General features: G+C 39.9%; 1 protein-coding gene across 1 annotated transcript; it reads left to right on the forward strand.

Annotated features, from left to right (window-relative positions):
• The first annotated feature begins 1,102 nt into the window (after positions 1-1,102).
• LOC145075442 (GDSL esterase/lipase At1g71250-like) lies at positions 1,103-7,831 on the forward strand. The gene is made up of 4 exons (XM_079021689.1): positions 1,103-1,328; positions 1,421-2,065; positions 2,237-2,451; positions 7,670-7,831. The coding sequence occupies exons 1-4, from the start codon at positions 1,103-1,105 to the stop codon at positions 7,829-7,831; spliced, it is 1,248 nt and encodes a 415-aa protein (XP_078877815.1).
• Positions 7,832-12,770: the final 4,939 nt, after the last annotated feature.

Below are 12,770 nucleotides of genomic sequence, written 5' to 3' on the forward strand. Positions count from 1 at the left end.
TGATGTTGGTTTTTAGAAGTGATTGTGGTATCACCAGTGATATGCGAGAAGAGAGAGAGGGTAGCATATCTTTTGATTTTCAAAGAACGTAAAGTGATCATCTTTGAAATTGGAATGAGACAAAAAAAATGTATATTATTAAAAGAATAAAATTAGTGATAAAATACTGAAAAATATATTAATAAGGGTATAACAGTCATTTTGGGTCTACTAGGACTAAAATAGGAAAAAACTTCAAATCATACGACTGTCCGAGTTAAAACAAAAGAGTTATGGACTAGGTGTGCAAATTAAAGAAACCACCGGGACGATTCATGTAATTTACCCTTGATTTTGTAATATGTAATATATTTCATTGTTGCATAAGCAAGCTATGTAGAGTTCAACCTTAAATACGTGATAAACCTAATTAGATTGCTTTATACATGCACATCGACATATTTTTAAGCTTCTAAACCGGGGAAAATCTGATGACCTACAAGTTTCTGAATTTTGATCTACATGCTTCTATAACGTATTATCTGTCCTCTTATCTTCAAATAAATTTTATTAAAATATTTTTATTAAGTTAAATGAGCTTTTAATTAGTGTGTGTTTATAGTTGAAAAAGTAGTTTCATTTGCTCTTAACAATTTCTAATTCTAAGTTGTAAAATTATAATTTGTCGATGTAATTTGTGAGTTACTAGCTAAGTGTCTTAATCAACGTACATGTGACATTATTATAAATAAACCATTGTATTGTATAAAAAGCAAGCAATCCCTACCTTGTTATATAATTTTCATTGCAAATTAATCATTGAAAATTGTCATAAAACGTACTTTATAAGTATTTTATATTTTAATAAATACATTCAATTAGTTTGCAGCAAAACGAAACACGTGATGATCATAAAATCAATTGAATTATACTCTATTACTACATAAAGGATGAATGTGAAATTCTAAAACCATTTGTGTTGTAAACAGTCATGTCAAATTATTTTTACTAATTTTAAAACTAAAACTAAACTATTTAGTTCACTTCAATTTTGAAACAATATATAAGGACACTAACTAGCTAGAGGTGACATATTTATATACATCTGGAAACTGAAAAAAAAATGAGGAAAGATAAAACGATATTTGTGATTCTTCATATTGTCAATACAATATTCATAAAAATGGTGAGCAGCAACAAAACGGTAAATCAGATTAAGGCAATGTATGTGTTGGGTGATTCTTCTGTTGATTGTGGAGAAAACACACTCTTTTTCCCATTTCTCCTTAATAATCTCTCTTTACACCCTTGTGATGGTCCTCCTTCTGCCATTCTTCCTCATCTTCTTGGTAATCGCATGCAGCTCTCTTTTTAATTAGTTAATGTATTTTCTTGAAATGGAATTCGCAATTCACCATGCTCTTGATTTCTATTGATGTAGCAAAGAAGATCGGATTGCCATATCCAATACCTTTCTATAGCCAGAATGGATCGACGGAGGTGCTCCTCCGTGGGGTGAATCTAGGGTCAACCGGAGCCACCATCATGAGCAACCCAACCAACTCAGTCCTCCAGTCCCTCAACCAGCAGCTTCGCCAAGCATTTGAGATTTTTCAGCTACTACAACTGGAACTTGGCCAAGAAACTGCTACTAACTTCATCCAATCCTCCACCCTATTCTACCTCTCTTTTGGCAAAGACGACTACATTGATATCTTCCGCAGCAAATCCGCCAAGAGTCCAGGATCAAATGAAACGCAGGTGTCACGTATTTTGGTGGATCAAATGACTAACGCAATCCAGTATCTGTATGGTTCAAGTGTGAGGAAGTTTGTATTTATGGGGATACTGCCTTTAGGATGTGCACCTAGGTTTTCTCAATGGACGAATAATGCAGTGAGTGGTGGTGGTCACAGTGGAGATAGGGTGGTTTGTGCAGATGAGATCAACAATCTTATATTGGAGTATAATGCTTTTCTGGAAAACCGTATTATAAGCCTTAATGTTGAATTAGCTGATGCACAGTTGATTTTTTGTGACGTTTATCGCATGATGATGGAGATCATCAAAAACCCAAACGCGTATGGTATGTGATTGAAATATATGTCTCTTTTTCTCCTCTGAAATTTTGAATCTTTAAATATCAAATTTTTTTTGCTCAAATCTTGGTTAAACTTCGTTTTAAATATTTACAACAAAACGGTAAAATCTTTTATGTTTTCTGATAGAGGTAAATAATTGTGATATGCATTTACAGGATTTGAGAATGTGAATAGTGCATGTTGTGGGATAGGCATGGATAATGGGATGAGTGGCTGCATGTCCATGAACATGGTTTGCAAAAACCCTTCAACCTATGTTTGGTGGGATCTATTCAACCCTGGACGTGTAGTCAGCTCACTGCTTGCTGACTCAGCCTGGTCTGGCCAATTATTGCCCGACATTTGTCGCCCTACCACCCTCCAGAAGCTGGTATTTTCTTGAGTCACATCTGAACTAAGTGACTCCAATTTAATTACAAAGAAGGGGGGAAAAGGAGTGTTCTGCCGTTATAGCATTGACTCGCTTTAATGTTTTCTAGTAATTTGGTTCAATCTTCATTCTTTGTATCATTTATATTATGGGAACCTATATACTAAAAAAGATTCCTTTACCAGGTATGAAAGTCAAGTAAGATCGAGTTTTAATATTGGTATCCAAAAAACGAAGATAAGATATTCGCGCAAAAAAAATTGTTGGTAAAAGCGTGGGGGTGATTTTTTCAGACATAGTTAGTGACGCATTATTATATATTTTTCCACCAATCGATAACATCTTTTGTGACTAATTTCCAACATATTGATTCAGAGAAATCTTTCTAGCAAATTTTTATAGTGATAATTTCCAACAAATATTTTTAGTCATAGATTTCTCGTTACAGCCATTGCAACCCTTCCTTAGCGCCCCCTTAATTAGCGCAAGGCAAGGGACGATGTTTGGGGAGCGCTAGCGAGCTTGGTGTGCGGGAGGTATGGTCACACGGGCCACCAATTTTAGGACCCTCCAAATTTTAGGAGAAATATTTAGTGATGGTGTTGGTATATTTGTAAAATACATTTTGATATGTTATCATTAAATAAAATTATTCATCAATTTTTATATGCACATTGTAATATTTAGTTGCAATCATGAAAACGTTAAAAAAAACAAACAAACAAAATCCAAAAATCAAAATTTAATGATAAATTCAAAATTTTACCTATAATTTAATGAAATTATTTATATCCAAAGAAAAATAAAAATATTTTCAAGGATAAAATAATTTTTGTACATATTTCATCAAACTATTGGTTAATTAGAATGAATGTTTAAATGATAAAAACAACATGAAACACTTTTGGTTTCTTATTCACATAAAAAACCGAAATCATTAAATATCAGTAAGTTAAAGACAACTTGCAAAAAATCTTGAAAATAGTATGCAAAATGGCTATATCTCAAACATCGACGTTGATGATTTATTTAACAAAGTGAAATTATTGCAAAAAATATCTACCCCTTGAACATAATACAAAAAATACAATACTAAGGGGTTGTTTGTTATTTTAGAAAAAAAAACATTTTCAGACAACTTTTTGTTGCGCAACGAATTATATCTAAGCGATAATGAACGAAGATGGTGATCGAAGACGGACAACATATGGAGATGATGATGGTTGTAGTCGGCAGCCAATGGAGACGACGGTGGTTGTGGAATTGGCCAGTAGCAATAATAAAGAACGATTACATTGCATAAATATAAGCTGTTAATTTTGAAATACCTAACACCACTCACCACCCAACCAACACCAACCACCACCACCACGTGCCACCACCACCCATCACTAACCACCACCACCAACTACCACCCACCACCCATCACTACCCACCACCCACCACCACCCGCCACCACCATCACCACCCAACCACCACCACCCACCTCCACCACCTATCACCATCGCCCGCCACCACCAACAACAACCACTACCTACTACCCATCACCACCACCTGCCACCACCACCCACCGCCACCACACACCACCACCACCAATCACCACTCACCACCCATCACTACCCACCCACCACCACCACCACCACCATCACCACCTAACCACCACCACCCACCTCCACCACCCATCACCACCGCCCGCCACCACCACCAAAAACCACTACCTACCACCCACCACCACCACCACCCACCACCACCAACCACTACCTACCACCCATCACTACTCACCACCCACCTACCACAACCACCACCACCACTACTACCCATCACTACCTACCACCACCAACTACCACCCATCACTACCCACCACCCACTACCACCCGCCACCATCACCCATCACTATCCACCATCCACCACCCGCCACCACCATCACCACCAACCACCACCCACCACCACCACCCACCCATCACCACCACCACCATCTGTAACGACCCAAAAATCGAGGTTAAATTTTGATTTTTAATATAACCCAAACATAGATATCATTTATTCCAATCATTCCAAAACATTGTTAATTAAAAACATTTATCGGAGTTTATCCCAAAATCCTTCACTGCGGAAAACATAGGTGTGTGCGCTGCGATCAAGTGAGCCCTTCATTTCCAAAACAAAGATACCTGAAACCATAAACAAAATCGTAAGCATGAAGCTTAGCGAGTTCCCCATAGCATACCCACACACAAATACGTACACCATATCATGTAACCTAAACAGTTATACAAAACACATAAGCGATGTAAAACAACACATAAGGAAGCCATGGAAACCCTCTAGGTTCTTACTCCGGGTGCCATGGGAACCCCTACATGATCTTAGCCCAATGCCTCGGGAACCCCCGAGGTCTTTGACCTAGGATGCCAAGGAAACCCTCCAAGGTCTTACACATAAGTGCCTCGGGAACCCCCCGAGGTCTTTGACCTAGGATGCCAAGGAAATCCTCCAAGGTCTTACACCTAAGTGTCTCGGAAACCCCCCGAGGTCTTCCATGCAAGTATCACAAAGGCAACTAGCATAACACATATCATATAATCACTAGCATAACACTTAGCATAAGCTAACTATCATACCACATATCTCTACTACAGCTAGTATAACACATAACATAAAATGGGTCGGTCGTGGTGCCTTAGACCCATTGGTATGGTGAGAAGACTCACCTCGCACTACAGAAGCTTCCCGTATAAATTCCTTAGCTGCTACCCTGCCAGCTTCCCGAGCTGTCACTTTATCAAACAATATACCCAATTAGCAGTTGGGTCCCATACCATAATCCTTGATCCATGCATGGGGTAATACGACCATTCCACCCCTGGCCCAGTATGATCCAAACTAAGGCCCAAACCCAAAACAAATGCCCAACACTAAGTGGACTTTTCCAACCCACTAGTGGCCCACTAATGGTCCAATTTGCTCAGTTGGTCCCAATCCCTCTAATGGGCCTTACCTTAAGCCCAAACATATCCTTGGCCCAATACATCCGACTACTGATGGTCCACTAAGGCCCAAAGGCCCAAAGTCCACTACATGGCCCAAACAGAGGCCCAAAACACAATAAGCCCATAATTTATGAGTACGCTATGCGTACTCCTAAGTACGCTAAGCATACAAGCCAAATGATGCTTACACTGGGCGTACCTGCACATACGTTCAGTGTAATCCCCTATTAAGCAATTTTCCCATTAAGTGCTTAATACTCTACTCCAGAAGCTACAAACACATATCCAAGTCCTTTTCAACGCCTTAAACCATAAAGTTGCTTACTTAACGGCTTTGCATGGCCCACATAAGCTCAAACTCTAAAAATGATAATCTACTTCCAATGAAATGGTCTTAAATCATGCATGAGCCCATTAAGACCTCCAAGATGGCAACTTTATGCCTTAGGGACTCATTTAACATTGAGAGTGGCAACTCAAAGCCTATGAATCAGATTTTAACCATAAAGTTCCATCCTTGAGACCAAAATGAACTAAAAATCACAATGGTAGATTTAAATGAAAGAGTTGACAAGGTTGAGACTTTATACCTCCAAAAGCTTGTAAAGTAGATGAAGGTTCTGGATCTAGAAGCTTGATTCCAACCATAGCTTAATCACCAAGTTCCTTCTTCTTCAAGGTCCAACATAACAAGTCATAACCCAACTAGATCCGCATGAGAAAGCCACCAAGATCCAAACTTTATACTTTTTGGAGTTAGATCAATATGATTAGGGATTGGATCCACAAGCTTCAAGCCAGGCAATGCTTTCTCAAGGAACTCCTTCTTCCACAATAAGCACCAAAACACACTATATCACCAAAAAGCTCAAGAATCACTCAAATGGAGGCTAAGGGTTGATTTCGAGGGTTTAGAGGGATGGAGGTTGAAGATATTAGGGTTAGGTTATGAGATAAGGAGCTTAAATAGGGTCCAAGACCCTAAAATAGGGTTCTGAGCTAGCTGGAGTACGCCCAGCGTACATATGGTACGCCCAGTGTACTCCTGGGAACCTTCGCGACCATTCTGGTCAGTACGCCCAGCGTACTCCAAGGTACACCCAGTGTACTACCCTCTTTACTAGTATGCTCCGCGTACTCAGCTAAGCCTGAAAATCACGAAACTTCTGAAGGCCATAACTTCTTCTATACAAGCCTGGTTCCGACGATCCTTATATCCATGGAAAGTTGACGAGAAGCTCTACGCATCTATCAACTCATATATTCCTTTAGAACTTTCGAACAAAACTCCATTTTCCACAAAAGTCTGAACTGACACTTTACCGAAATACCCTTAAGCTCCAAAACACAAACCGAACACCCGAATCACTTCTAATACATCACCCGTACCCAAATGGGCCTAGATCTTACCTTCTCTAGAGCCATGCTCCTTATGATGACCAACCTTCGGCCCACAGCCTCAAACTAGAAGTCAATTCAAAATAGTGCGTTACACCATCCCTCCCCAATCACCACCACCCACCTCCACCACCCATCACCACCACTACCCACCACCACCCACAACCACTACCTACCACCCATCACCACCACTACCCACCACCACCAGCCATCACTAACCACCACCACCATCCACCACCTATTACTACCCACCACCACCACAACCACCAACCACCACTGCCACCACCATCACCACCCAACCACCACCACCTATTACTACCCACCACCCCTCACCACTCACCACCACCCGCCACCCCCACCATAACCACCATCACCACGACCAACCGCCACCCGCCACCACCACCTATCACTACCCACCACCACCAACCACCACCCACCACCCATCACTATCCACCACCCACTACCACCACCACCCATCACCCACCCACCAAAACCATCACCAGCACCAACCACCACCACCACCCCCACCTACAAATATTTGTTATTGTGTTTTTGATTCATTAGGTTTTCTCTTGTATATAATCACATGTGATTATATGTATTTAATCACATATTATTTACATGGACAATATTTGTTTTCACGTGTTGATTCAATAGTTGTTCTTGTGTATTTAATCACATGTGATTATATATATTTAATCACATATGATTCATATGGAAAATATTTATTTTTCCGTCAATTCAATAATTATTCTGATATATTTAATCACATGTGATTATATGTATTTAATCACATATGATTTATGTGGACACGATTTATGTGATTATAGGTACCCACCACCATTACCAACACACAACACTACCACCAACCACCACCCATTACTACTGCTCGTCACCACGACCACCACCCATCACCTACCAAAACCACCACCATTGCCACTCGCCACGACAACCCACCACCATCACCTATCACCACCACCCATTACCTATAGCCACTAACATTGTATGTGATTGAATACATATAATGACATAAATCATGTGTGATTATATGTACTTTTGTATATGTGATTCAATACATATAATCACATGTGATTATATGTATCTAATCATATATGATTATATGTATATAATCACATATAATTTAATAACATGCGATTATATGTATTCAATCATATGTGATTTATTTGGAAAATATTTGTTTTTAACGAATCTTGTTTATATAAATCATATGTGATTAAATATATATAATCACATGTGATTATATGTATAATCACATATGATTTATGTGGATAATACTTATTACTCATTTTTGATTCAATAGTTGGTATCGTGTATCTAATCATATGTGATTATATGTATTTAATCTCATATCATTTGTATGGAAAATATTTGTTTCCGTGTTCAATAATTGTTCCCGTGTATATAATCATATGTGATTATATATGTATGTAATCACATATAATCTACAGACAAAAATTGTTTATGATTAAATACGTTCACATATGAAAAAATACAAGAGAAAAATTATTGAATCAAAAAAGCAAAAGTGATTATTGTCCAAATAAATCATATGTGATTAGATACATATAATCACATGTGATTACATGTATTCAATCACATATGATTAAATTTGACAAAGAACAATTATTGAATCGAGAACATGACAATGAATTTTCTCCACAAAAATCGTATGTGATTGGATACATATAATCACATTGATTATATGTACAATCACATATGATGTAACATCCCAAAATTCAAGGCCAAAAAAATTCTGTTTTCATTAAGTTATTGTAAAACCAAAAGTATAAGAAAGAGTCCATAATATCATGTCATGTCAAAACCATAGTAGAAATAACCAAAACATGTTATCATAAACAATATCAAAGTGTAATCCCAAAGATCTCATGTGCGGAAAATCATAGTGTGATGCGCTGCGATCGAGCTGGCTCCCTTACTTAGAAAATAAAGTACCTGAAACCAAAACTGAAAACCGTAAGCACGAAGCTTAGTGAGTTTGCCCATCATACCACATAATGCCTATCCCTAAGTATCTTTAACAGGTATCTATCTGGCATAACTGGGAGCTGGACTCCCCTTCAGTATCTTTCAATCGGTACTCGGGAACTAACCTCCCCTTCGGTATCTTTCAACTGGTAACCGGGAGCTAACCTCCACTTCGGTATCGTTCAACCGGTATCCGTGGACTATTTCACCCCTATCAATATAACATAATAACAGGTCATAAACATATTGGTTCCATGATAACATAACATAAACATATTGAATCACATAATGGCATATCATAACCATATTGGTCACATAATATCATATCATAAACATACTGCTCACATAATGGCATATCATAACCATACAGGTCACATAATAACATATCATAAACATACTGCTAGGAATGCATAGGTTTTGTCCACCCCTTCGGTATCTTTCAACCGGTAACCGTCTTCGGTATCTTTCAACCGGTAACTGGGGACTATTGCACCCCTACTACTACTAACACATATCTCATAGCATCCCAACATAATAAGGATATCAAATAATGGCAACCAAATAATTATCACAAAGACAATCATCTCAAACATAATCACCTACTGGCGGGCCGACATTGGTGCCTTAGATCCACCCCTACTAGAAGGTAACTCACCTCACACTTCTGAAGTCCCGCAGACTCAACCCCAGCTGTTGGCTGATAGATTCTCGAACTGTCAACACCAAAATAACACCCAATTAATGATTGGGTTCAACTACATAACCATGAATACATACTTTGGATAATTACTAAATTACCCTAAGCATGGATTTATGCAAGCCCAATGCCCAATCCAAGGCCTAAAAGTCTAACTATGGCTCAAAGCCCAACATATGGCCCAATTTTCCACATTGGGCCCAAACCTTTATAAGGTCTTACCATAAGGCCCAACCATTTAGTCCAGTCCAACATTCAATATTCTAATGGCCCAATATCACATAATCATAAAGGCCCAAACTATGGCCCATCTATAGCCTAATTTTCCAAATTTGGCCCAAACCCCTTACATGGGCCTTACCCTAGGACCATTAAATTATTCTAGTCCAATTGCTTGACTTCTAATGGCCCATTAATAACCCAATCATCAAGGCCCAATAGAGAGGCGCAACACTAAACCCAAGTGAAATTAGGGTTTCACATAAAATGATGATTAGGGTTAAGTTTCCTACTTAACCCATTAAGGACCTAATCCTCTAAGGACTTAATCCATTAAGTCTAATATCACTTATATTAATCTTTGCCAATGATTATTATTTAATATCTCAAGTCATTAAATAATTCCCGCGTGTCCCGGTTAATTCCCCAAATTAGGGTTTTATTGGCATTAGGGCTTTCCAAACCCTAATTATGGTTTTCAATCGAAATATTAGCCCATTTATCAATTTGTTGGCATTTTAGGTCAATTAGGGCTTTATTGGGCCCATTAGGGCCTCTTTCGGTCAATTTGGGTCCATTAGACCCATTAGGGTTTTCACTAAGCCCATTAGGCTTCATTGGGCCCATTAGGGTTTCAAGCACCCCAAACGAATCGATCACAACGAGGCAAAACACACCGCCACCCGACACGGCAGCTGGTGGCAGCAGGAGGCGGCAGCCACCACCCCACGGTGGTGGTTTTCAGTTTTCCTTTCATTATTCCAATTTGTAATTACACTATACAATGCTAAATCTCAAATAAACACACACACACACACACACACCTACTAACACACACCTAAACACGGAAGTACACCCACCCATGGTGGTACACGGCGGCAGCCACCACCTCACGGTGGTGACAGTGGTGGTCTTCCACGATTTTCCTGACTTCCATAATTCCTCTTAAATTAAATCCCTAGTTTACCAAACAACCCCTTAGCCTCCAAAATCTCCTCAAATGAAGTCCTATAAATTACCATTTAGTCCCTGACTTAATAATACTTACAAATTAAGTCCGAATTTAAACTTTTCACCCCGATGTCTAAAATTGTGACAATTGTTTCCTCGAGACCATCACCTTGCTATATAATTTATTGATTTTAAGGCTACAACTTGACAATTTATTTATTTAACAAATGGGGTGTTACAACTCTCCCCCACTTAATTTAGATTTCGTCCTCAAAATCATTTCTTACCATTCCTTAGACGCCCAACCACTCTAGCAACATAGTCACCATCCTGGGCACACCCTAGCCTTCCCAGGGTAGCAGTGACCAATCTTCGTAAAGCCTTAAAATCCACAGGTGAACGAATTCCTCGCAACAAGATAACATCTACCCCATCTGAAACCTGCTTTTTCGAGATGGTCTGAATCTCTGGCAGACCACTCTTACTGAATCGTTATTGTTGAACCCGGTCCATTTGCCTCTCAACTGACTTCTCAACTTCTGACCACTCGAGGTTCCCACTGGAAAACAGGGTCACAAACCCGATTATCCGTGCTGGTCACTTAGCATAACCCAAGAAATATGCTCTTCCGCCCGTATTTGCAACCCCAAAAACACAATACTAATACTGCACAGAAATTGCCTGAAGTACTGAGCTGCCTGAAGAAGTATGCTGCTACATAGCTGCTTCCCAAAGTCTATCGAGACTTGTCTGGTCTCAATTTGTTCGCCAACTATCTGAATACCGGGCACCAACCCAATTACGGAGCCAAAAGACTTGCACGCAGTCACTCCATGTGACTTCTGAATGAAATCCTCCTCTAGAACTAGTTTTCATGCCACTGTGGCTCTAACAACCTCCCAGTCCAACTGATCGGGTCCATGCATCGAATCTTGACGTTACCGAATCTAAGGCTAAAGGTGATTGCTACCCAACCAATGGTAGCCAAATATACCAAAAGACCTTATGCAGTCCATTGCTTCCTTGACCTCATAACCGTAATGTCGTCCTTACAGTCTCATCACTGGCGCAATCAGGTCTAATCCATCTGGGAAATTCCGAAATCTAATACGTGGATTTCCATTTCCACACTGCTACACCCGAGTTGGTGGGTACTATTGTTCCTTCTGTGTCCTAACAACGCACTCATGCTATCTATCAGCTTAGTGAATGCTACGGCTACACCCGCAGACTTACAACACTTCTCACACCATCTGATCGCTAGTGGATGCTACGGCTACCCCCACAGTCTTACAACACTTTCTATACTACCTGATCACTAGTGAATGCTACGGCTACCCCCGCAATCTTACAACACTTCCCACACTATCTGATCACTAGTGAATGCTACGGCTACCCCCACAGTCTTACAACACTTCCCAAACTATCTGATCACTAGTGGATGTTGCGGCTACCCCCACAGTCTAACAACACTTTCCAAACTAGGTCGAACATGTACTCGAACTAACACTCAACTAAATTTGAGTCCTAAATGGGACTCTAACCTGGTTCCCGAAACCTGCTATCCAATGCCAAGGAAATGCACGAACTAAAAGTTGGAACATTTTCTAAGCTCCCGACTCACCGAATACTCAACTCAGATGGCCACTCAACCATCTTCATCTCTGATAGGGGTGCGAAACGCATCCTAGTTTCACACCTATTGCTGCTCCTGAATACCTGATCGGTTCTCCCCAACATAACTGACGACCATACCCGAACAATAGTAGAATTACTGAACTCTAACTTCCCTGGAGAACTATCACTTTAACTCTGGCTTAATATCCTCCAAACACTACTCCTGCACAGATCTCGACGCAGACCTGGAATGATAATGGTACACGCAGGATCCACTCCGCAAGGTGCGTCCCTCTGTGGGCTTATCAAGGACCTTTCGGCATGCAGGATGGTATATATGATCCTTGAAAACCCAAACGCTAGCAGAAAACCGACCCGAGATCTGACTTGTCCAAACTCGCTCACAATTCCAAAGCGATACTAATTCCTGAAATCCATCT

The sequence above is a fragment of the Lactuca serriola genome, chromosome 9 (assembly GCF_051521515.1).
Source record: "Lactuca serriola cultivar US96UC23 chromosome 9, Lser_US96UC23_V15, whole genome shotgun sequence".
Classification (NCBI taxonomy): domain Eukaryota; kingdom Viridiplantae; phylum Streptophyta; class Magnoliopsida; order Asterales; family Asteraceae; genus Lactuca; species Lactuca serriola.

Coding starts and splice junctions, on each gene's coding strand:
- LOC145075442 (XM_079021689.1), top strand. CDS start 1,103: ATGAGGAAAGATAAAACGATATTTGTGATTCTTCATATTGTCAATACA. Junction 1,329..1,420: donor CATTCTTCCTCATCTTCTTG/GTAATCGCATGC, acceptor CTATTGATGTAG/CAAAGAAGATCGGATTGCCA. Junction 2,066..2,236: donor CAAAAACCCAAACGCGTATG/GTATGTGATTGA, acceptor ATGCATTTACAG/GATTTGAGAATGTGAATAGT.